The 25,502-nt window shown below is 42.0% G+C and overlaps 1 protein-coding gene across 3 annotated transcripts in view; it reads left to right on the top strand.

Annotated features, from left to right (window-relative positions):
* ZDHHC8 (zDHHC palmitoyltransferase 8) overlaps nt 1-24,310 on the top strand; it is a 115,607-nt gene extending 91,297 nt beyond the window's left edge. Inside the window, exons 2-12 of one of the 3 annotated variants that reach the window (XM_074159567.1) lie at nt 180-301; nt 4,573-4,730; nt 7,930-8,102; nt 8,787-8,889; nt 12,204-12,295; nt 13,625-13,666; nt 13,977-14,109; nt 15,007-15,124; nt 15,877-15,986; nt 18,953-19,989; nt 24,139-24,310. In XM_074159567.1, the coding sequence (XP_074015668.1) occupies nt 180-301; nt 4,573-4,730; nt 7,930-8,102; nt 8,787-8,889; nt 12,204-12,295; nt 13,625-13,666; nt 13,977-14,109; nt 15,007-15,124; nt 15,877-15,986; nt 18,953-19,989; nt 24,139-24,310 (2,260 nt within the window). Of the gene's footprint in view, nt 1-179; nt 302-4,572; nt 4,731-7,929; nt 8,103-8,786; nt 8,890-12,203; nt 12,296-13,624; nt 13,667-13,976; nt 14,110-15,006; nt 15,125-15,876; nt 16,009-18,952; nt 19,990-24,138 lie in introns of all 3 variants that reach the window. The other 2 variants (XM_074159569.1, XM_074159568.1) reach the window with 2 other exon arrangements.
* Nucleotides 24,311-25,502: the final 1,192 nt, after the last annotated feature.

Here is a 25,502-nt window from a genome sequence, read left to right as displayed (position 1 = left end):
TACTTTAGCTCACTGAAACTGGCTGTATGGAAATTTCTGTTGTTAAATTGCAAATTCAGCCTTGCTGCATGGCTGGTGGGGAGGGGATGAGACTACTTCTCTGTGTGATGATGGTGAATGGGAAGAAACTACGTGTTAGAGCTGAAAGAGCCCTTACCTGTAACTTTTCTTCTTTACAGGTGCCCCTGGTTGACAAAAGCCATCTCCCCAGCTATCCCAGTGTACAATGGGCTCGTGTTCTTGTTTGTACTGGCAAACTTCAGCATGGCAACTTTCATGGACCCTGGAGTTTTCCCACGAGGTAACAGAGAATGGGACTGTTGTTGGGGGGGATTTGAAAACCCAAGCCAAAGGAGGTGTCAGGTATCCAAATACACTGTTTGCTGACTAATCTCCTTTTTTCTGATAGTCTTTCTTGTAGACTTTATTTATTTATTGTACTCAGCTGGCAGTAGAGGTGGGATGGTAGTGAAATACTGGATACCCTCCATTTCTCTTCTGAGCTGGGAGGCGTCAGTTGTCCCTCTACTTGCTCAGACTGGCAGTCGAGGGCACAGGGTTGTATAGAGTGGTTCTCCTTGAGTAGCTCTCCTGACTGATGTGATTGCGATTGCCATCCTCTGTGTCATGCTGGCACATTGGATTTAAGTCACTGTCTTCACAATAGGTAGCAGAGCATGGTGGAGGGGAGAGGCTAAACTTTCTGAAATAGCTTCATCAAAGCAGACCTTCCAAAAAGCCTTAAAACAAATGCAAACGCCTTGAACGCTAAAAAAGATAATGATTAAGGCTTGCCTTAGAGTGTCTAAAAATGTATACATTTAGAAAGATATGCCTGCTTAAATTAGTACTGATTCACAGCTGATTAAATAGGATGAAGATCGCTCAGCTTTCCCTAATGGGAACCACAGTGCAGCTATCTCTTTTAACACATCCTAATGAGAGAATTATCACCTCACTTTATCTGTCTTCCAATAATTATTCACATGGAGTTTGCAGCAGAGACTGCTCTAGGCAGTGTTGCTAAACTGTGGATCTCTGCTCTCTGCAGGCTGTGCTTTCTCACCTCTATTCACTGAATTCAATATCTATTTTGAATTGCTACCTGACAAGAACAAGGCACCTGTCCTGCTGGCTTCCCTGAATGGCAGGTGCCGGGTTTCTCCAGGTAGTGGGGCCTGGTGATGAGTGTCTGTCTGCCGCTCCTTTCAGCTGAAGCTTTTGAGCCCCTGATTAAGTGTTGCAGCGCTCCAGTTAAGGAAAGAATTATGTGTAAAGGCAAACTAAGGCAAAGGCAAGATTCAGTCGTTTGTGCAAGATTAAGTGATGCAGTGTTTACGTTCTTAAAGGTATAAATAGGTGCTAGTGAGATTTTTTTCAAAAGAACTTAAGCACTCCGAGCTTTTAACAAGTTCCCTGGACTTCTTAGTTCCTCTGTCTCAGCAGACATAGCAGTGCTTAAACATGCTTTGGGTGTGAGGTTATTGAAAGCATCCACGCTCTTTGCCTTCATCAGGAGGAGAGCTGGAATAAAGTTGTTCAATTTTGAAAATCTCAGTCTGGGAATCTAACATCTTTGTGCAACATGGTTCCCTCAGACCAAAGCCTGCAGCTGAGTGCTCACTGCGCCCTATGAGTGATCGGTACTGAGTATATTGTAAATTCATACCTTCCTTTGCCTTCACTATTTTCCTTTTGCAAACAAGTTCTTTATTTTGGACTGTGCATTTAAAGGAGAAACACACAGGGAGATTAAATAGAAGCTTTGAAACTTTCTCATCACCTACCCTCCCTTCCCGTCTCCCTTAACACGAGGGAGTCAGGAGCAAAGCAGGAAGAGGAGGAGTTTCCTACAGCTCGCCTTTTTTCTGTCTCTTTCTCTTCATTTTTGGGTTTGGCCTTGTCTCTCTATTCTGTGCATGTGCTTGGTCTGGAGGAGGCTGGGGGCAAGGGGAGTGGGGAAAGGACAAGAAAAGGGATGGAAGTCATCCTGGAAGAAAGTGGTGGAGTAGGAGTTCAGATGTGTGAAGGGAGCAAATTGATAAGGAAAAAAAAAAAAAAAAAAGATGGAAAAGACTATAAATACCAATGCTGGGAGGAAAGAGGAGCAGATGTTATTTCAGATGACAAGTGTGCATGTGAAAAAAGCTATCACCGCCCCACGCCGCCTGCAGAGCTGCCAGTGCAAGGAGTTAAAAAACTGTAGGAGTGATTTGAAATGAACGTACAATGGATCTATTTGCTTTCTGTTATTGAAATTAGGTTTAGTCGTCTTGGTTTTCAAGCTTCTTAGCACATTTCTGATAGTTACAAATTTATTTAAAACCCAAACAGCAAATAAACAATACAAAAGCTGAGATTCTAATGAAATCACATGATTCTTTTAAGGAAGTCACCAAAAATCGTAAGATACCTTATAAAACCACGCGACTTGGCTGTCCTGTGTCAGTGGATCAGAGTATGAGAATCTGTGTAGTAAGATATGTTCCTCTGCTAGTGTATTCTTCTGCTCAGATCACTGAAAGCTGGAAATATACGATACAGCTAGAGATGTGTTTAAGCTTACAGGTTCTCTGGCAGGTAGAACTTGAGTTATGGGGTGAAGTAAACTCAGCTCAGTTTTGTATTGTTGAAGAGGGCCTGAATCAAACTCCCAGATCCATTATTCATTTTTGAATCATTTTTTAGTTTGTTGGCTCTGTGAATGTTTCTGGGATGAATCAGGATTGGCTCTGTGCGAGTGAGTTGCCAGTAATACGCCAAAATTAATGAGATGGAAAGGAAATATTAAGTCACTGAAATTGGGGCTACCCCAACAAATCTGATTTACAGTCTGGGTTGAGACTGGTAATGTTTGTTGCTGGCTAATTATAGATACCAACTACAAACTGGCTTCCAGTATTTTTGATGTGAATCTATTTTATACAAACTCTTCAAGCGTGTGTCAATTCTGCAAGACTATTGTGTTTAAATACGTGTAGGTATATACAATGTGCAGACTTTTCCTCTGCATAGTTGGATTTTTTGTAAGAGCTTAAATGGTTTGACTGTTTTAGTGTCTCATTTTTATATGCCCACATGTATTAATACAGCATGGGCCAATTTATGATAGTACTGAAGAACCTACAGATTGTATTTATAGAAGTGCCTAAGGGATTTACAGTCTAGCCTTCGCTAAGAGTCCCACTGACTAGTTATGAAGGAAACTTATAGAGAGTGGTGCCAGTACAGCACTCTACTTCCACGCACAAACGTTAATCCAGAGAATAGTCTTGCAAGGTAAATACTGTAGCTGAGCCAGATCCCAAGCTCAACTAAGTGAAGAGAGTAAACGGAAATTGGATCATGTTAACACACCTAGAGAAGATTTAATATAGAACTAGATGACAGTGATTGATGCCCCACTGGGACGACATTATCAAATTTCACCTAATTTGGAGCCAGTCAACCAATGCCAGCTGCACTATAATGTTTATCCAGGTGTTAGATAGATGTGAACTTCTTAGACTTTTCTCTGTTAAAAGGAAACAAATAAAGATCACAGGAACCTAGAATAAAAGATGAACTTTCATGAATGTCATTCTCATTTTTTTTCCTTTTCTTCCCAATATATATTTGTCTATTATAGACTGGCTTTTATTTTGTGCATTTATTTTTAAATGGCCTCTTTTCTTAAACAGGGCAGCGCTTAGCTGAGATGATAAACCATCTGCCCTCCGTGTTCTCCCTAATAAGATGACTGCGATATTGTCATCCTCACCTTACTAATGGCAAAGAGAGGCTAAATGACTAGCTCAAGGCCACAGAGTGAGAAAATTAGAATACAGGACTTCTGACTCGCAGTCCTGTGCTCAGATCAGTAGACCATGCTGCCTTTGAGAGAGGTGAGATCTTCCCAGTTACGTACTGTTGCTAAAGCAAGAGCATTCTGGGTATGCTGTGAAGAGGTGAGCACGGGATATGCTATAAAGAAGTAAGGACTTTTCACGGGGGCACACTGTGGCATCAGACTCCCTGGATCAACAGGTCTTTGGGATGATTGTGGGCTGACACTAGAGTGCTGAACAAATCGTTGTCACTTAGGGTCATCTGAGTTGATTTTGGGTGTTTGAGGTAGCACAACCTTCTTCTAGTTTTTGTCAATGTAATTTCTTTCACTTTATGTGCTGGTAGACTAGCACTGAATTCATCCCAAATGCATGCAGCAGAACTTCTCACAGCAAGGGCTTGGGTGATTTCCATCCCCTCTTTGACTCTAGTCTGCAGCTCATCTTATTCATTTGGGTTGTAAATGCTGGCTAAGATAAGACTCAAACACCTCTCTTTGTCCAGAGGCTGGTGAGTGAGGCTGCACAGCACTCCTATGGGAGGAGCTAAAATGAGCCCTGATCACTGAAGTGTTCTGCTGCCCGGACAACCTGTTCTGACAGTCTGTCATATCCTACACTCTGTTATTTCTCTGACAAGCCCAAGAGCACGTGCAGTGCCCCTGTGTCCAAGGCACTGACTGGATTAGCTCTTTTTTCTTTACCCTCTGTTATTTCCACTAACTTTTAGTTTTGCATTGAGCAGCAGATGAAGATGAAGATAAAGACGATGACTTCCGAGCTCCGCTCTACAAGAATGTGGAGATTAAAGGAATCCAAGTACGGATGAAATGGTGTGCCACCTGCCACTTCTACCGTCCTCCACGCTGCTCTCACTGCAGCGTCTGTGACAACTGTGTTGAGGTAACAGTTCTGTTGATTACATGGTCTGTTGGCTTTGCCTCAGTGATGAGATTGCACATACTACTGGAAATATGCAGTTGGGTGGGTCCCCCAGTTTTTCAGTTCTTGGAAGTTCCCAGCTGTAGCCTTGTTGATGGACTCCTACTAATTAGTACCATTTGAAACATAGCCCTCAGTTATAATGTGTGCTACATATGCAATAATGTTTGATGTCACCTTTGTTGCCAGTGATAATTAGAATAAAAAATGTGTAGTGCTGGCTATGCCTTCCTTGAACTAGCTAAGGGATTGTGAATGTAGAAAAGGGATGAATGAAAGTGTGGATACAGAGGCAGAACTCAGAAGAGCAGGAAATTCAGGGTGAACCACTGTAGGTTGTCAGGTGTGAGCTTAGGGCTCATCATTTAATTTGGAACAAACTGTTGCCTACATTATTGGACAAGCAGAGAAGCTGGAGTGGTGTGTGAGCTTTAGGAAAACCAAACTCGGAATTCAGCAAGTGGTTCTCTAGTCAATGGAGGGATCCCATGTTTGTTTCAACACCCCAGCTCAGAGCATGAACTCATTCATGTTTCTAATGTTGGTCACTCTGAATTATGGGACTTCCATGTTTCTTGATAGCCCTAGGGTCTTGGTGAGGCACAAAGGATTTTTAAAAAATAACCTCCAAATAGTAAGATGTGCTTTTGGGCTATAAACAACTCCCAAGCTTGTAAGTACGGAGTGCTGTGTCCACAGCAGTATATTGCCAGGGGGGATTTTTTTATTGCTGAGCTAAAAATTCCACTTCTTAAGGATCATTTCTGCTGCAAGGTCTATTTTTTTTTTCCAGTAGAAAGATGAAATCTTTAATATGGCTAAAATATATTCAGCTGTGCCATGAAAGGTATTAGTAATCAGAAAGGGAAAAAAATACCGGAGTCAGCTAGAATGTTGTATACACCATCGTTGTCCTAATCCTCTTTGCCATAAGCAAGGGAATAGTCCCAAAGAAAGCAGCACAGTTACATGTGAGAGAGAGGCTGCCTGGGTTTATCTTGTGTCAGTCATTTTCTCCTTCAGGGCAATATATATCTGAGTTATAATTATCTGGAAGCAGTGCTGTGTCTAGTAACTATTGATGAATAGGACAAGGCTATCCTATTGTGGAAGACCTTAGAAGGATGTGGAATTTGAGAAGATGGAGAGTAAGGAGCTGCCAAGGTCCCTGAGTAGAGAGGAATAGCCACAGCTATTCATAAGTTGTGTCACACAATTTCTTTAGACTGCTGTGAATTGTTGAATAGAACTGGATTTTTTTGTAGAAAACCTGAGTCATATATTCCTCATATTTAGTTTTAAAACAGAAATTTTTTCACTAATTTTAAATCCTGAAGATTGTTTAGATGATGGTAAACTCTCAGTTGTCCCATGGAATTTCTTTCTTCTGCCCTCCCCAGTGGGTCAGCATGAAAATTCATTTTCAACAAATGAAGTTTTCTCAGAACAAGATTGCAAGTGTTTATACCAGTGAGTTTTGAGCAATTTCATGCTGCCATAGGGCCTCCATGGAGTCAGTTCTGCAGCAGAAATGAAAATGGGAGAGCATCCAAAAGAAACCTAAATAAAATAGCAGAATGCAAGGTGACTCTGCCTAGCTCTCCAGAAGTTTTATTGATGGTCAGATCAGTTAAATGTTCCTTACTATTCTTGTGGGCAAGTAAGAAGCTCTGCTTATATAATTAAATTATAACTGTTGTGGAGGAATATAGGCAAAAAGCATTAGTGACTTCTGAATCAATAAATCACGGTCTTAAACAGCATGCTTTATTGATTCTTGTGATGCCTTTTCCCCACTCACCTGTCTATTCTAGAAGAGCTTGGAGACAGTGATAGGAGTGACTCTACTGGCTTTTCTGTGGAACCCATTTGGGTTGTAATTCACATCTTTTCACTTTCAGTCTAGAATGTGCAATAAAAATTCTTTTCCGAAATATAAAACTTTTGAGCTAATTTGATAAAAATAAGCTAACAACACAAGCCAACAACACTTGCAGAAATAAAATCAGTTAAAACCTGAAGCCTGCTGTGACCAGAGGGACCCAAAAATGAATCTGTGACAAAAGTAGTCAGATTTTTGTTTTCTTTACTGAAGTGTGTGCAGTGGGTACTTAAAGTTTCATAATGGATAGATATTTTGGACTGCATACAACCAGGTTTGCATAATAGACATATGCTATGTCAGCATTTCAGATATAGCCTGAAAGTATCTTTATTGAATTGCCCCTGACATTTTCTAAAGTGCTTTGAGAAAGCTCTAACCCATTTTCTTGTATTTTGTAAATTTTTGGTAAATACATTGCGCAAAACTTAAAAATACAAAAACCCCTTTGTCATCATTGGGGAATGTTTAAAAATAGCATTAGCATGAAACAAAAAATAAACAATTCATTTGTTGATGTAGTGAGCATGTAATATCCGTTCTGAAGAATGCAGAAAGGGTTTATTTCTTGTACCTGATCTTGTCTTCACATTAAGAATAATCCCATTGAAGACAGTGGATTTACATGCTTATAAAACTTTGTAAAGACACTTGAAAGGTGTCTATGGCTTGCCCTCATTATTAAGTCTCCTGTTAAAAGCGATCTGACTTTATAAGGGACTTAGAACTTTTAACTGAGACCAGTAGGTTTGGGTTCATAACTATTCGTGAACTTGTACAGAACTTTGCCTGTGTCTTATCCAGATGTTGCTTTTCTTTGGAGAACTGCTTGGTAAAAAAGTACCTTTCGTGGTGTCCGTTTTTTAAAGTGGATTCATTCAGCTTCATATAAATCCAGAAATGTGGGGCAGAGAGTTCTGCAGCAGTGTTGCATCCTCAAAACGTTCTAGGTTATGAGAACTTCATTGTAATTGACTGCTCATGCTAAGCATGATAAAAAATTGTACTTCTGCTGCTAGCAGATAAATAGCCTGTCTTTTTTATTTTTTTTTTATATCCTCTCTTTGAACCCTATAAACCCCAAAGTACCTCTCCATCCATAGATACAGGAACCACTTGGTCGTAAGAAGAGCCTTTTAAAGAGAGTGTAGCATGTTGTAAAGCTGCAGAACTGGCCTGATGTAATTTTACATGATGGTGGTTCAGATTTATCTCTGAGACAATGTATTTCTTTTCACCATTTGGATATTATTCGTTGCCTCTCCCTTTCTTTACAAGGATTTTGACCATCACTGCCCATGGGTCAACAATTGCATAGGACGGAGGAACTACCGCTATTTTTTTCTCTTCTTGCTGTCCTTAAGTACGCACATGGTTGGAGTATTCACTTTTGGGCTCATCTTCGTATTAAACCATATGGAAAAGCTAGGAGCAGCTCATACCACCATTACGTATCCTTTTTGGTCTTTCAAGACTCAAGGTGTCCGTGAGGAAAATGTGAAAGAATTAATCTGAAGATTTGTCTGGAACTAGGTGGAGACCTACTCTTCTCCTGATCACCTTGCTCTTCCCCTGTAAATGCTTAATGCAGGTTTTCCTCTGTACCCAGCTGACCTCTGTAACCATTGATTACCCCAAAACTATACCCAACCTTTTGTTTATCTCAGTCTTTGCCATGATAACCCAGCAGAAGGATATGCTGCTTCCCTAAATTTTACTTCCAATTGGGTGTGACTCTAAACTGCCAGGTACTATTTGACTGTATTTAAAACTCTCTTACTGTATTTTAAAGCAGAGTTTGCCCTGGGAGCAGTCCCCCTGCATGTTAGGGTAATACACAAACCTCTGGCTCTGAGGGGTGCTACCCCTTGTGATAGATTAGTGCAGAACAGTCTTTACAAGGTGGCTAGAGCCAGAATCAATGAGTTCATATTATTTTTTAGCCATCTCAATGATAAGGGCCCAGGCTAGGAGCAGATGGACTTAACTTTGAGATAAAATTTAGTTGGCCTAATTAAAGGTGAGGGACACCCTCCCTTTTTCCAAGATTTTTTTTTTTCTCCTTTTCCTGTTCCTCTCCTTCATAGCCTCTTTTTCCCATCACTCATCCCAGTTTCTTTAACTCCTGGATACAGAATGGCTGTCATGTGTGTGGCTGGGTTATTCTTTATTCCAGTCATTGGTCTCACTGGTTTCCATATCGTTCTGGTGGCCCGAGGGCGCACAACGAATGAACAGGTAAGAAGCAATCCTTTCTCTGCGTTTGTGGCTAAGACGTTGAGTTGGGAAGCAAAGCCAGCAAGTCAGCGTGGGTAAATCAAAAAAATGATCCAAATCTTAGCAGTAACAGTCTTACTGGAGCTTTTGTGAAGATCTAGGAAAATTGCCTAGTTTTTATTTTCAGAAAGCAATGATTTCCCCCTTCTCACCACAAAGGATCATCCCAGACTTATTTACCATTTAAAGTTCACTCATGGCCTTGAAATAGGTTTTATGTGGTGAGTACAGTCAACCCCAGAAGTTTAAACTTTATAAGTCAGACTGAACAAACCATGAGATTCAATGAAAGAAAGAAAGGAAAAGATTAAGTCATGCTTTTGCCCTGTCTCCTGGTATTTTGGACTCCCCCAGCTAACCCACGCTGCGTGTAATAAGGTCTGAGCCAGCTCTTTGTCTCGCTGCCTTTGTCTCTCTCTTGTTCTCATGCATATGTGCACACGCACACACAGAGCCTGTTGGACCTAACTTGTTTTGCTGCTCCAAACCAAGTGCCAACATGTCATCTGGTGCCAAAAAAGTCTGTAAAACTGTAGTTTCCCTGCAGTTACTCAAACGTATATAATCCAGAGCCCTTGTGTGGGCAATCCAGACCTATATGCATGCACATATCAATAGCATAGGTGACAGAGATCTAGTCATGGGATCTAAAGCATGCCCCTGCCACTCGTAAGGGGTAGCTTAGTTAGAAAGCTTGACGCTGGGTCCTGCAGCGTGCCAGTCAGCTGCGCAAGGCATTTTCAGCTTTCTTCCCAAGGCTAATTAATTGTGGGCATTCCAGTGCTTTCACAGCTCCAGCTCCAAAGCGCCCCTCACACATCTGGGTTTTTTTACATCACGCTTCTTTTTCACATTTTTTTTTTCAAATGTATTTTTAATGCTCTTGCATCTAAGGGTGCTTTCTAGCTCCTGCTGAGCAGCGTGCTCTTCTGTCCTGCAGGCTGATGGCTTCGTGCTTATGTAGCTTGTATGGCTGCTGTGTAGACTGTGAGAGCTGAAGACATCTGTCTGAGGCCAAGCCTTCGTAAACTGGGATGAGATTGTCTCCTATCCCACAAGAGACAATAAAAACTTTTATCCAGAATAGTGTGGGAGGTTTACATAAGCAAAGAACCTGAAGTCATCCTGAATTGTTGCCTAACACAGCCTTTGAACAAAGCAGGCTTACCATAGCTGTAGATGTTTAAATGCTTTTCTCTGTCCTGCTTGGAATCAGCTGCTCTTCATTTTAAAATTAATTTTGGCCAAGTATTTGGTTTGATAGTGCTAACAATAGTAACATGAAACCCAGGGCATTTCAGTCTCACAGCCCAAATCATGGTCTGCCTTAGGCTTGTCTTTGTGCAGTGGTGAAAACTGTCCATGAAAATTTTGGGTTGAGGAGGAAGGGAAAATATAAAGAAATAAAAAAAAGTAAAATTTAACTTCTCATGTTTGTGACTACACTAACATTTAGGAAGGTTGAGAATTTTGCATTTAACTTGATTGAAATAACTATTAGAAAATTCATCCTAGCTTGGTTTGGTTTCCTGAGCTACCAAACCACTTGAGATTAATTCATATTCCCATGCCATTTTCTGAAAATTAAATATAATGTGGTCTTATTTCTGTTAAGTCATATGCACTGCCTGTCTGTAACTGGAGGATGGATGTTCCCAGCCTTCAGGTCCCTTTCAAAGGCAACATATCTAACTAATTAGAGCACCAGACCAGGAGTGATGGATATGAGATCTTCTCCTGGCTTTGTCACTGTTTTAAAACATTCATTTTTCTCCTGCAGTCTCAGTATTGATTCTCTTTTCTCACACTGTTAGTTATCTGCTGGCAGCTTTCCAATTACAATATGCTCAACTATACTTGTCCTTTTTTCCCATTTTATAGACCTGTGGTACAGACATTTTTGGTGTTTTACTGTAAATCTTTGGTGTTTCTTCATTCCGGAGCTCATAGGTTTTGAGAATTTGTAGTAGGCAGACACTGATTTAGGAGTGCATAGTGCCTGAGTTTAGATGTTTCTGAACTTTCTTAATGCCTCTGGAAGTCTTTTATGGAATCGAAATAACCCATAACCCAACATCTGCTCATATCCTGATATTTTTAGTTTCTGAATAGAGTAAATAAATATCCTTCCTTCTGAGACTGCTTTGTATCAGTGGATTTCAAACTACTTTAGAAACCAAATTGATATAATTAGTAATATAATCTGTGAGTTAGAGAAGTTTTATTCTCGTATTATGTTTGAGAAAATGGGCACAGAGATATGAAGTGCTTTGCCAGCATCTGGCACGAGTCAGCTGAAGCCCAGGATTGAATGCAGTTGTGCCAAATGTCCAGGCCCATGTTTTAGTCATCACATTACTCTTCCAACACTCATAACTTCCAACATTTCTTTCGTAGTCTTTTAAGCAGTTTTATGTTATATCAAAGAGGCCAGCATAATATATTGCAAAATCATTTAATCGTTGTTATTTTATGTGCAAGTAATTAAAGTATTTCTGGTACTCTGTGAACTTGTTGCTAGATCAGAACTGAGTTGATTAAAATTCATTACTTGCAAACAGCAATAGTAATATTTTTAATGGCAACCACTATTAATCTCTCTGCCTTTATTGGTATTTATCCCCATATGGTGACTTTCAAGTATCTGCCTGTAGAGCACAAAGCCTTTATAATGCTTATGAAGCTTTGAATGGATCCCGCCAGTCTAATGAGGCTTGGCTTTTACTAAACTAGCTCATTTCCAAGCAAACAGCGTAATCACCAGGGAGTTCCTGGAACCTGCCCGCATATGGCAGTGGTTCCTACTGATTGTCACTAGGGATGGAATGCTGATAGAGAGGAAACATTGCTCTCATCCAACATTACGAATGTTGAATTGACATTCCTGTTTGTTTGGAGGGGACTTGCCAAGGCAGAGGAGTGGAAGTAACAGGGTAATGAAAGGGACCAAAACAGGATGTCTGGCTAACAGCAGGGCATGAATCTAGTGCTGGAGCAGCGTGGGGCAGTGAACCTGGCCACTTTGGAACCCAGTGCCATTGAGCTCGCTGCCCTGTCAGGAAGGGATCTTTAGCTGGTGTGCCTCCTAGCTAGAAGCAGCTGCTGGAGGCGGTGTGTGAGAGCAGGAGAGAGGAAGTGCAGCATTCAAAGCAAACAATCTGTTTGGGAAGGACAGTAGGGTCAGAGCAAGCCATACTTGTTCTTGGCTTTCTGGGGGTTGGATGATGACTTTTATATAATCAGAGGTTTGAGCACTGTCCTGAATCTGTTTCCAGGTGACAGGTAAATTCCGCGGGGGAGTGAATCCTTTTACCCGAGGATGCTGTGGAAACGTGGAACATGTGCTCTGCAGCCCCTTGGCTCCCAGGTAAGAGAAATGCCCTCAACTGGGAATGAGGGAGGTAGGGTAGTTGTTGGGACAAAGGAAGAAAATGTGCTTGGTTGGGCTCACAAGTAAAAGACTGTTGATGAAATGACAGGGAAGTAAAGCAAAACATTCCTGAAGGCAGAGCTCTGTGGTACCTGCTTCACTATTGCATGGCTGTAACCCATCCAAGCAATTGCTTTCTTCATGTAATTCATAACCCTCATCCCAAAAATGTTGATGTGGAATAAGTATGTCAAATTATATCAAGAGCTGATATCCACTGGATAAACATGTTGGTGAAGACAAGGGTTTCGGTAACAAGGTAAGTTTCCGTATGTTATTGTATTCCCAACACAACTTTTTGCACTGTACACTCAATGTCCAGGTATTCTAGTCATCTGGAGAAAAGGAAAGAATCTAAAATCAACCTTTCTCCTTAAGACTTAAATCTAATTGAAGACTGCTGTGGTTTTTTATCTCACTGGCACTTTCATTATCATAAAACAGATTTTCAATGAAGTCTACATCATGGAACTTGGGATTTTATTTATGTCTTTCTATTTTTGGGGAAATGGATTTATCATTTCACATTTTGAAATCAGGATTTTAATGCAATAGATCAGATGGAGCATAAATATCCTGGGTGCTGAGCTGTCCAGCCTGCAAACATGTTAATAATCATGCTACAAGATTACTTATTTGAGCCTTTTCAGGGTGTTGAGCAATTCCAGACCCTGACACTATTATGTCCTTTTTTTTTTTCCCCTTTGTTGTGCAAAAAATAAGTCCTAAAAGACTTACATGTGTTGAAGTGAAGACACTGGAATAGCTGCTTCTCAAACTTACCAAAATGTGAAAATCAGGTCAGGATACTTTAAGAGAGACAGATATTAGAAGTCAGGAGACACTGCTGTTAGGAGAGGGCTGTGAGTACTATCCATACGACTATTCTCAGACTTTTAGCAAGCATAACGTTTGTGTTTTGTGAAGATCTGTTTGAATTGTCCTGTATATTGACAGTCACTGAGCCATCACTACCAGAATGTCCTATTCACTAGATAAAACAGAGAAAGCTTGCATGTGTGTTGATAGTTATGCATTGTACAGCCACTGCCCCATTCCACCTACAGAATTCTAGTCTGCCGGAAATAAATTAAGTATCTAAAGCTAGACATTTCCCTTTAGATTTGTTGCTTCCAATAGACCTGTCTGTTTCTTTTGAACATTGTAAACGTGCTACGGAAGCAAGTCACAGTGTGGTAAGCTAGAACTGACAGCACATCATCTTCTCCAAGTTAACTCCCCATGTACTGGGTCTTATTCCCCCAGTCACCGTCTTCCACTGCAGGGAAGCTCTTTCATGTTAACTAGGTAAGATCTAGTAAGTTGCTTCCATTGGTGGTAGGCCTCTCTCTCTTCATGTGACCGGCACTCGTGTCCATCAGTGCTTCAAAAATTGCTTTGGTTTTTTAATGCATCCTCTGCTTTTGCTCGCTAAAAAAAAGAAATGATATTTTTATTGCTTTTTAATTTTTACATCCATTGAAATAAATGGAGTTAACCTTCCTACATTCTGACACATTCTTAAATCATAGCCTGGAAACAGGAAGATTTTCTTGTCTCTATGACTTGTTCTTAGGTTATTGTTTATTTTAATGATGACTGTTGAACAATTAATCAGGTACATAGTCGAGCCCAAGAAAAAGCAAGCTGTGAGTGTGAAGCCTCCTTTCCTCAGACCCGATTTATCTGAGCGACAGATCACAGTGAAGATCAGTGACAACGGGATCCAAGCCAACCTCAACCGGAGCAAGGTAAGGCAGCCTTCAAGTGCTGCTTTTGAAGAGCATTGAGCATTATCAAGCCTGGGAATGAGTTTGTCATTGAAAATCTCTTTGAGATGATGCACTTCCTGGGGAAAATGATAGGGGTTGAGTCCTTGTCATATACTTCATCCTCTGAAAGTAACCCAAGTTCAGTAACAGCAACAGCTCTTGGCTCAGAAACAGCCCTTTTTGCAGCTCTATAATAGAATGCCTCTGAGCATCTTTTGGAAGAAGTGGCTGTTCTTTGCAATAGTTACTTTCCCTCCCAAGAGTTGCCGCCTCTGGGTGTTCAAATTAATTTTAACCAACCTAACACTGTGCAGGAACCTTTGTACCACCAGGTTCTTCTTCAAAGAAGGTTTTGAGCTGCCAGACTGCCGGAAGGCTTGTGGCCCAGTGAAAGGAATGTTGGCTCAGAAGCTGAGTTCTCTTCTCTTCTCTTCTTTCTTCAGTTTCTCCTGGCATGAAATAGAGAGAAGGATTTGTTTAGTTATATAAAAAGCAGTGGATTCAAAAGAAGCTACCTTGCAAGATTTTTGTGGATAGTTACAAGTTACACTTGTTGGATAGTTACTTGCTGAGAACTTCCTGGAAGGGTGCTGAAAAATGCTAGAAAACACCATTGTCTACACCATCGTCATCATCACTGGTGCAATGATAATGTTATTTAGCATGCCAAGTAGACTAGGATAGTGCATTTAAAATTATACTGGCTTGTTATGACAATGCTAATTTTACACGACAGTCCTTGTCTGCAGTGGATGCTAAATCACGTTTGGCATCATAGGTATAGGTAGTTCTTGTTCTGTGGTGCATCCAGCACTCTGACACGTGCTGTTATTTAACCAAGTTCCGGGTAATGATTGATTCTTTGGTTGTTTTCAGTCTAAAATTAGCCTGGAAGGTCTGGAAGATAAAAGTATGGATGTGCAACCACCTCTCCCACCCAAAGGAGATCCAAGCAAATACTCGGAGCTAAAAGGGCAGCTGGGGACCGGTGAAGGTACAGTTGTATGATCAGTGTTTTATTTTAATTAATAAGAAAATATTTCAGCCTCTTTAAGAGGCTTCTGGTATTCTTTCAAAACAGTAATGGGATCTGGGTGAAGGTTTTTTTCTATTTATAGGAGTTCTGAGCTAGGGGGAAAAACAGCAGGAAAGGGGGAAAAAAATCAGTTTGAAGTGGGTCGTTCAAGCCTAGGTTGGGTATTTCATACCCGTTTTGCAGAGTTTTAAAACACTTTTAAACCTCTTCTTAAATTTTTTACTAATTTTAAAATGAAAAATGTAATTTTGAACTAAGGAATCAGAAATATTAGTACGAAATGCTTAGGCATTACAACTGAATTCTTTCATTTAATGAAAATGAGAAATTAAAGCTTTGATACTATTAAAAAAACCTTTTTTTTCAGACAAAACTAATAGCTGAATTCAACCCAAATATCTAGTATTTCAAATTATGGCAAAATTACTACTCGCCGAAATATGTTATCCCACTTAATATATTATACCTTGTTTCTTCTTCTCTTTAGGTTGCTGGTCTGGCAGCAATGTACTGTTATTTCCACAGGGGCCCCATTGATTTTGGTGGAATTCTGCATAAAAGTACTACAAGTTTTATTCTTTCCAGAATTCTTTCTCCTGTTTGCAGAGGACCATGGATAGAAAGGAATTAGGGACGATAGCTTTCTGTCTACACATTTTAATAGAAAGTCCCTTTCTTTCCTTTTTTTTTCTTTTTTTTTTCTTTTACAGAAGGTAGTCTTTCACCCAAACTTATCAGCCCTCCTACACCTGCCATGTACAAGTATCGACCGGCTTTCAGCAACAATCCCAAAGTCCACTACCACGCCACGGCTGAGCAGGTGAGCAAGCCTGGGAGAATCTGCTCTCAGCTAAAGCTGGGCAACATGGAGCTGAAGACAAATTCACTGCAGGGCTCTAGAGAATGTCAAAGTGTAAAAGTAAATAACAACACTTGGCATTGTTGTGCGATAGTGTATATTTTCACTATGCTCCTTATGAAAACATGTCTGCTTTCGCAGCTTTCCTCTGTTGAGCTTGACACATCTGTCCTGCTGACAGGCATGCACTGCTGCTTTACCAGTGTCTCGGCCTGATCCTGAGATGCTGAGAAGTGTCACCTCCCATCGGCTTCTCCTGACACGGGTGCCAACTCACATTCACTTCAGAGGGAGCTGGGCATGCTTAGCGCTTTCCTGGATCAGACCTTTTAGCCAACAGACAACATGCTCAGTGATTCCTTAAGATGTCAGCTTGCAAAACAGAAAGAACTTTTAAAGCATTCCAAGAGATATTTTAGTTAAAATTAATGGAAGATTCCTCATGTTTGACCTTCCTTAGCACCTTCTCAGTCCATTTGGGTTATATGGAAAAAAAACCTTTCCTAACGCTTGGCATCATTTTCTCCTATCAAGAAAACTGAGGTCCAAACAATTAGAGAGACTTGCTCTGGAATTTTGCCTGTTTTCTCTTTTGCTTAGGAGTTTTGAAACAGTTTACACTGTTTCCTTTGGAAGCAGACTGCAAAAGTAAGCCCACTGCTAACAGGCTTGTTTTTCTCACTTATTTCTCATGGATTTGTTGCAAGTATTCCTTGGGCCCTCAGGACCTGAGAACAGCAGTTTGAAAATCTCTGGTCTAAATTGTATATTTGCAATATGTATCCAAGTCTTCACACACCAGTGGAGATAAACACACATACCACACACAATGCAGATTTCTTACAATTTATTTCACCAGGTCCTCCCATGTCCCCCCTGCAATAACAAGGAGGGGGAGATATATGTCTACCATATTTTCCTTTTCAATTATATAATTGACTGCAGCACCACTGGAGTAAGACTGAATGTTCCTTAAATGGTGAAGAAAACTTTTCTGGTACCCTTCTCATTTTGAAAAGGAAGATGGGGATAGGTGGTAGAATTCCAGCTACCACCAAGTTTGGGTTTTAGTCTTGCTGCAATAATTGTAAATCTTATTCTCTGGATTTGTGCAATTAATTAAGGAAAGATTGGCTTACGAAAGGGAACATAAGAACAGTAGTGTGTTCACTGTATCCAAAAAGTTTAATATCCTATCATCTTCACTTTATTACATGAAAAATGGCTTGACATCAAATTAAAAAGTCTGTTTTTAGGCATCAGCTAGCAATTTTGAGCTGTGTAAGCAACAGTATTTTGGGTCATGATGCCAGAAGTCAGAGAGCCACGGAAGGCAAGCTTGTTTTATTCATTCAGTACATAGCTATAGATATGCTATAGATATAGGATAGGTTCTGATTAGTCCAGGAGATTGGGCAGTGCTATGAAATGGTAACGGGGTACAGCATCTTCACTCTGAGGGCTGCTGTTTCAATACTAACCTACAAAGATGTTGTTACTATAGGCTAACTGGCGTGCATACAATCAGCTTTGTGGACTTGTTCAATTTTATAGCAGTCACAACTTTCTAGTAGTGAAGTGGGAATATTATAAAAATGAGTTGGCTTGGCGAGCTGATAGGATAGCATGTATGTGTCTGCCAAGCCGTATCTAAGTATAAGGTACAGAGGGAAAGAGACGAGCTGGTGCGAGGAATATCATGTTGTCTCTTCTGTATCAGTTCTTCAGCCTGTCAGTGTAATTCTGCTTTTGAGCTGTGAAAGCTGTTAGGAAAGAGGGATTGGAGCACAAGGATAAGTAGCACAAATGTACTCACAAGCTACGTCATTGCTCTCTCTTCCTCCTTTTACAGGCTGTCACTTGGTCTTCTTTTTCCAGAGATGGCCAAATTTAGCACCATGCTCTAGAAGATAGTGAGCTGGTTTGCATATTTCCCTATCTTGTAGCTGAAAGAAAAAAACTTGAAGAAAAATTCAGAATAAAACAGATTTTTGCCAGTTAGGCTTTTTTGGATAATTTTTCCTTTAAAAGAAATCAGATAAAGAACAAACTGCATTGACTGCATTTCTGGTGAAATACGTGACTGATAATAATTCTTTGTTTGCAGAGCCAATGTAGCCTATTTATTATGCAATATGGCAAACTCTTCCTTAAAAATAACAGCAAAAATTATTTGCTTAGCACAGGATGGCATTTTAAGTGAACAGAACTGTAAGCAGTCTTTCATCGAGTAAAACAAAGTGAAGTCCTGTATGTTTTCAATGCACGTAAATAAATTATGGCCTGTGTTTCCTTCTCTAATGTGCCCGCTCTCTCCTACACAGGCAATAAAAAAAAGAAAATTGCTTCATTTTGTTGTCTAAATGGTGGGAAGGAGCCTCTCTGCTTTAATTAATCTTAGGGGCTTAGTTTTAAAGACCTATGACCAGAAATGCAGAATTACTGAATATTCATAGCTCTGAGTAAAGTGGATAAGAGTGTGCTGGTCCCCAGTGTGTTGAAATGAAGCCTAAAATATTCTGACTCAGCACACAAAACCAGACATCCTTCAACTCAAGAACTATTTGTAGAAAACTTGAAGTGCTTTTTCCAAGGGCAGTATTATCAGATTACAATCTGATTTACCTTGACTGAGACCCGAGTCTCAGTTTAGAAGGTCTGTCAGTGTCCATGTATTGACATATTCATTGACATCATTCATGTCAATATTATTTAGCGGTTACTGTGAATAACTCCTCCTTGCTTCTAAGGTGCTTATCCTTATGCTGAACAGGAGTTAGGAGATTCCTTATAATGAAGCTGTGTCATAGCTAGGCTGAGAGTCTCAGAGAAGAGCTCCAGCTCTTTTCTTCCCGTGCACTTACCATGGAGAGCAAACCTGTACTTGCATATCATTGGCTTGTTTCTCATATTCCCCTCTGTTTTAGATCACCATGCAGGAGGGACACAGTCAAGGGGCTCTGATAGAAGAGGATGGCAGGAGCCTTGATTACCAGTCCGAACCCAGCTTGGACATCCCCAGCTATCGGAAGAGTTCCCTCCACAAGACCTATCAGTCTTCCCCGCTCCAGATAGATTCCTTTGCCATCAATTCACGATCCCTGAGTCTGAAATCTGCTGGCAGGAGAGGGACAGAGAAGGTGCCCCTTCATCCAATAAAGTCTGAAGGGGCAGCTTCCACCCCTTACAAAAGCATCTTTTCTCCCAATTCCCTGTCAAACAGAAATGGGAGTCTTTCATATGACAGTTTGCTAAACCCCATGTCACCCTCGGGGAGGAAGTGCATCACCCATTCTGCAGTCAGCTCTGTTGGGTACCATTCCCCATATTTATCAGCCAAAATGTGCCATCTACGGGGGAGCGAGCTGCAACGCCAACCACCGCAGAGCTTCAGCCCAGTGCTGGGGGGTCCAGCTCCACATCAGCGAGACCCCTCCCCAGTCCGCTATGATAACCTTTCCAAAACCATTATGGCATCTATCCAGGAGAGGAAAGAGATGGAGGAGAGGGAGAAGCTCCTCCACTCGCACCCTGATTCAGTGTTTGCAGACTCAGGTGTCTATGACACCCCTAGTTCTTACAGCCTTCAGCAAGTCAGCACGCTCTCTGAAGACCCACGCAGCATGGCAATGAGATACGGATCTAGAGACAATCTGATGGCTGCTACCAGTTTTAGCACAAGGAACCCTATACTGCAGTCCTCAGTGTCTTCACTCTCAAGTGCAATGACAAGAGCACCAAGGACTTCCACAACCTCTCTGCAAGCTGATTTGGCCAATAATAACGTCCAGTCCCATCAAGCACTACAGGGCAGGGTGAGCAATGGCTCCTTCAAATCCCCTGGCCACCAAGTCCCGTCATCCCCCACAGGGATGCCTAGGTCACCCTCTTATGGAGGCCCGAAGGCTGTCTCATTTGTAAACACTGTGGAAATTACAGAGGTGCAATCAGTGGGAGCACAAAGGTACGTACTGCTTTAGGTGCTGCTTAGCAAGGTGAATCTGTTTGCAAGTGAGTGCAGGGCGCTTGGCTGGAGATATGACCCAGGTTACATGTTTGCTGTAGGCCAGCGAGGGTGGGAGGGTTGTGGGTGCTCTTCAATTCTGTGACAGCCTCATAGCAACCTCATCATGACAAAATGTTTGCACATTTGCCGTAACTTGAACTGCAGGTGGTCAATTAAGTTGTAAAAGTCATAGTGAGTTAGTGTCTTAGCTGAGTTGGATAATTGTTCACAAGATAAGAAGCAGATTATGTCTCCCATTATGCACAAAAGGGTGGAGCTGTTTTAGTTTGCAGCCTAAGGGGAGACTGGACCCGGCCATTGCTTGGACACAGAGGCAAAGCTGGGGTCACAGCATGTTCAAGCAAATACTGCACTAGGGGAAACAGGGGCTGAGACCAGTCCCGGAAATTGTGCTTGACGTAGAGAGCTGTGTATTTACCTCTGTTGAGTGTCCCATGGTACAGAACTGGTGATACATGCACAGACCATGTTGGTGTCACCTTAGGGCCTCGCTGCCTCCTTCCTTTCTGTGAGAAAGTTTAGGGAGAGAGAGGATTTGCTGTGCTGAAAGCCTGATTAAGTGCTATCTGAACAAGACCTCAGCTGCAGCTTCTGCATGCACTTTACCATTCTTTCTCTTCCTTCTGGAGGCTGTAGGGCTTGGAAACTCTGAAAAGAGCTACATTATCCCACCAAGGATGCAGTATTTCAGCCAAGTTGGGGCCTTGGAGGGCTCATCAGAAATATCTAGGTTTTCTTTGCATCTGGCACTTACTGCATTATGCTGTCCTCTGGTTAAGGTCCCAGGTTTCTCATTCCAGTATTGTCCAGCATTTTGGGGAAAGTTATTGAAATGTGAGAGAAGTACAGGGAGGTCTCCTGAAGTTTAGTGCCAACAAGTTTTTCCTCAGTGTTTCCAAGTGAATTGTAGTTGTTAAGATGATTTGTCTGTTGGTGGAAGACATGACTTTCAGGAGGTAGATGGCCATCTTTTCCTCTTCATATGTATTAAAGAGACGAGTCTGTTTCAGTGAAAGAAGACCTATGGACTTTTTTTTGCCTTTCTTCCATCTGTTTGAGACATCAGCTGCTGATGTAGAAGAGATTCTACTATGAAAATCTGTTTGCCTTTTCTTAGTCTGTGGTTCTTGGTTATGCTGTCCACCTGTTGGTCCCACTGCTTTTACATTGTGCTTGTTTAAACTATAGAGCCTATAAATTCACTTCAGTTCAGGTCTTTGAAGTAATGAGAAATATAATGTCTGGCAGAAGTGGTCTAGCTATTAAAATATCCACAGATCCCATCAGATGTTAGAGTAAGTTGCAGATGCATGATAGGATCTTTTCATAGATTCATAGATTCATAGATTGGTCCAGGCCGGAAGGGACCTCCAAAGGTCATCTAGTCCGACCTCCCCGCAGTCAGCAGGGACACCCCCTACTAGACCAGGTTGCCCAGGGCCTCGTCGAGCTTCACCTTGAATATCTCAAGGGAAGGGGCCTCAACCACCTCCCTGGGCAACCTGTTCCAGTGTTCCACCACCCTCATGGTAAAGAATTTTTTCCTAATATCCAATCTAAATCTCCCCTTCTCCAGCTTAAAACCATTGCCCCTCGTCCTGTCGCTGCAGGCCTTTGTAAACAGACCCTCCCCAGCCTTCCTGTAGGCCCCCCTCAGGTACTGGAAGGCCACTATGAGGTCTCCCCGGAGCCTCCTTTTCTCCAAGCTAAACAACCCCAGCTCCCTCAGTCTGTCCTCATAGGAGAGGTGCTCCAGCCCCCTGATCATTTTGGTGGCCCTCCTCTGGACCCGCTCCATCAGGTCCATGTCCTTTCTATATTGAGGGCTCCAGACCTGCACACAGTACTCCAGGTGAGGTCTCACCAGAGCAGAGTAAAGTGGCAGAATCACCTCTCTGGATCTGCTGGCAACACTTCTTTTGATGCAGCCCAGGATGTGATTGGCCTTTTGGGCTGCGAGAGCACATTGCCTGCTCATGTCCAGCTTCTCGTCAATCAGCACCCCCAAGTCCTTTTCCTCAGGGCTGCTTTCTAATACCTCATCCCCCAGTCTGTATTTATACTGAGGATTGTTTCTTCCCAGGTGCAGAATCCTGCACTTGCTTTTGTTGAACCTCATGAGGTTCATCTGGGCCCACCTCTCCAGCTTGTCCAGGTCCCTCTGAATGACATCCCGTCCCTCCGGTGTATCGACAACACCACACAGCTTGGTGTCATCTGCAAACTTGCTGATGGTGCTCTCAATCCCTCTGTCTATGTCTTTGATAAAAATGTTAAACAGTACTGGTCCCAGGACGGACCCTTGAGGGACACCACTAGTCACTGCTCTCCATCTGGACTTAAAGCCATTGAGTACCACCCTCTGGGTGCGACCATTCAGCCAATTCCTTATCCACCGAACCGTCCACCCATCAAATCCGTATCCCTCCAATTTGGCAAGTAGAATGTTGTGAGGAACTGTGTCAAAGGCCTTACAGAAGTCCAGATAGATTACATCCATAGGTCGCCCCTTGTCTACTGACCTAGTCACTTTATCATAGAAGGCCAACTTTTACTGAAGTTCCTAAAGTCAAGTCAAGTACCTAGATTAGTAAACAAATAGCTTAATAAACTTGAAGTTTTTTACCTACTGAAGTAAACCCCCCACAGGCACTCTGTGCTTTGTGAGCCTAGCATGTTTTCTCTGTCAGCAACACTACAAATGACTTTCCCTTCTCCCCTCTCCCCTAACACTCCCCAGCTCCTTTCTGATTTGTTTCACGGAGGCAGACTCTGCGTTTCGGGAGGATTTCAGCACTGAATTAGGGCTTCTATAATACTTCAGTGAGGTAAATGTAGAATTCCATCCCAGCATATTTTGGGGATACAGCAATGTTTTAGGAAACCACACAGTATTTTTTTTTTAATATATTTATATGTGTGTGTTTTGCTGGTTGAGATGCCCACGACTCCATTATTTAGTGCAAGCACAGCTTAAACACGTAGCAGAAGCCGGGCTGGTGTGAGCTGATGGACCTGGTGTTACAGCTGTCAGACCAGGTTGCCATATAAAAAGTGCTTTTAGTTTTGGAGCCATTCTGAACCTATCAAGAGCTGTATAAAAGTCCAGAGTAGTTTATTTTGTTTTGCAGACACATGTAAAGAAAGAAACTACCTTTTGAATACAGTTAATCCATCAAACCTTCTGGCCTCCAGAAAAAGTCAGGGTGTTCTGAAAGAGCTCAGGCTGCTTTGGTTTGCAGGCAGACAGAAAGTGTTCCCTTCTGGAAGGTCTTTCAGCCCCTGGTCACTGCTGCTGGCTTGAGCCAGTCTTCAGACTGAGGCAAACCCACTGTACAGGAGTAAGAGGTGAGAATACAGCACACCCCAGTTGTGCTGGCACTTCCAGAACAGTTCTTCGGTAGGCTTTTATCTAACTACTTTGTGAGTCTCGGGGACAAGACACATTAAGCTTTAGTGTGTAGTGGCCTAGATTTAAAAGATCTTTTGAGGAAAGTGCATTGTCTACGCTCCCAGGCAGTTGGTCATAAGAAAGGAAATTATTTAAAAGAGTCCATCCAGTATATGATCTTTTAATTACAGGCACCCTAGAGTGCTTCCTGACTCGATTCAGTTTGTGTCTTCTGTCGTAATGAAGTTTTACGCTTCACCGTTCTTAGGTCTTTCAGAGAAGAGCAACGTAATTTTGTTTAACTGGAAATTAAACTGGGAAGTGTTTTTCCTGAGTATTTTATTTCTGATTGTAAGACACAGTTTGGCTTAAGGTCAGCAGTGGTGACAGTTAAACCCTCCTTCCTCCTACAAATGCTTATTCAATTAGTTTGCTTCAAAAAAGCATTTAAGAAACTAATTAAATGAACAAACATTACTGGGGTCTGATCCACTAAACTAATGGCCAAATGAATTCTCTCATTTCAGTGGCTTTTCATCAAGTGTATTGGCTTCAACCAGGTTGCTCCCATGCTTGAATATTTTGCAACACTGGGACTCAGGGTAACGGGGATAATTGTTTATCCTGAATGAAGCCATTCTGCTATTGTACTTTCGCCACTAACGTTCCATCTTTTGGTATTTCTTTTGATGCAGGGATGACATGCAGTTGAAGACATCTCACAGTAAAATAAATGGACAGCCAAAAGGAATATCCAGGTTGGGTTCAACGTCAAGTTCCCAGGGGACGCCTGTCAGCCCTGCTAGACACTCAAATGTTAAGAAGGTGTCTGGAGTTGGTGGAACAACCTATGAAATATCAGTGTAAAATAAAATTAATTAAAAATAAAGAGCCATCCACTCAGCCAGCCATGAAGCTAGGAGCACTGTGAAGACTCAAATAACAACAAAGACGGAGCAGCAGCAGCCGGCCACTCTCCTTTTTCTTGTTTTGGGTTTGTTCTGTTTTCATCTTTCTCTTTTGGCCAAAACCCAGCTGCAGCCTTATTCTTGAGGGAATAAAATTGTACAGTCCATCAGACTTTTCCTGAACCGACAGGCGGGAACTGGCTATGACCTAACACCACAGCCACAGAGTGAATTTCTTTCATGCAAGAGAGCGCAAAAGCCATTGTGCGTGCGTCTGTCCAACAACCCTGTTGTGTACCAGTTGTGCTGTGAAAAAATGTGGTCAGTCCAGGATTATTCAGTTTTTCCCATGCCCCCTCCCAGTTCTTCTGGCGAGCGATGTGTCCAGCAGGAGTCAGAGGCCCAACTGCTGTTTTCCTGCTGCCATGGAAAGCAGGCTCCCTGTGCTGGGCAGTCTGTGGGTGCGAGAACTGCTCTGTGTCCCCCAGGCGTTGCAGGTCGGGTTCCTTCTCCTGAGAAGGCAAGGGCACCTGGGCCACGAACGCTGTGTCATCTTTAAAAGCCTCCCTGGTCCCGGATGGGAGTGGGAGAAAGGATAGCAACAGCTTCTCACTGTCTGCCATTCGCCTCCCTGTGTGTGAAATTGTGTGTGTGTGTGTGTGTGTGTGCGCGCGTGTGTTAGTCTCTTGTGGAAAAGGACCACAACACCAGTAAGGATCTTCCACTCTGACCTCTTGCTCCCTCTGGTTTTTAAAGGCTTCTCTGACTCGGAAACAAAACCAAGCAGATAAAAAAGGAAATGTTTGGATGGGAACATATTTTAAACAGCTATCAGCTGCTTTCCCTGCACCCTTCTTATTACCTGTTGGATTTAGGCAATAACATGGTTTACTGCCTTGCCCTGGTGCCGTCTGTGTAATCCTGCAGCAAGGTTATCATAATCTGTTGAATCTACAGTGCGTGTAACTGAGCCAAGCATACATCTAAAGGATATAAATTTTCTGTCTGCCTAATTACTAGCACATTCCCTCTGGTCCTCAATACTGTTAGACAAAGGATTTTCCGTTTGGTTTTTTTTTCCCCCCTGGGGAACAACTTTTTAAAATAATATCAATCAAATCTATTTAACATTCTGAGATTTCCTTTTCCTT

This window comes from Numenius arquata, chromosome 16 (genome assembly GCF_964106895.1).
Source record: "Numenius arquata chromosome 16, bNumArq3.hap1.1, whole genome shotgun sequence".
In the NCBI taxonomy this organism is placed as follows: Eukaryota; Metazoa; Chordata; class Aves; order Charadriiformes; family Scolopacidae; genus Numenius; species Numenius arquata.
Note: the sequence above shows the minus strand (reverse complement) of the source record. Positions and strands in the feature narration are given on the sequence as shown.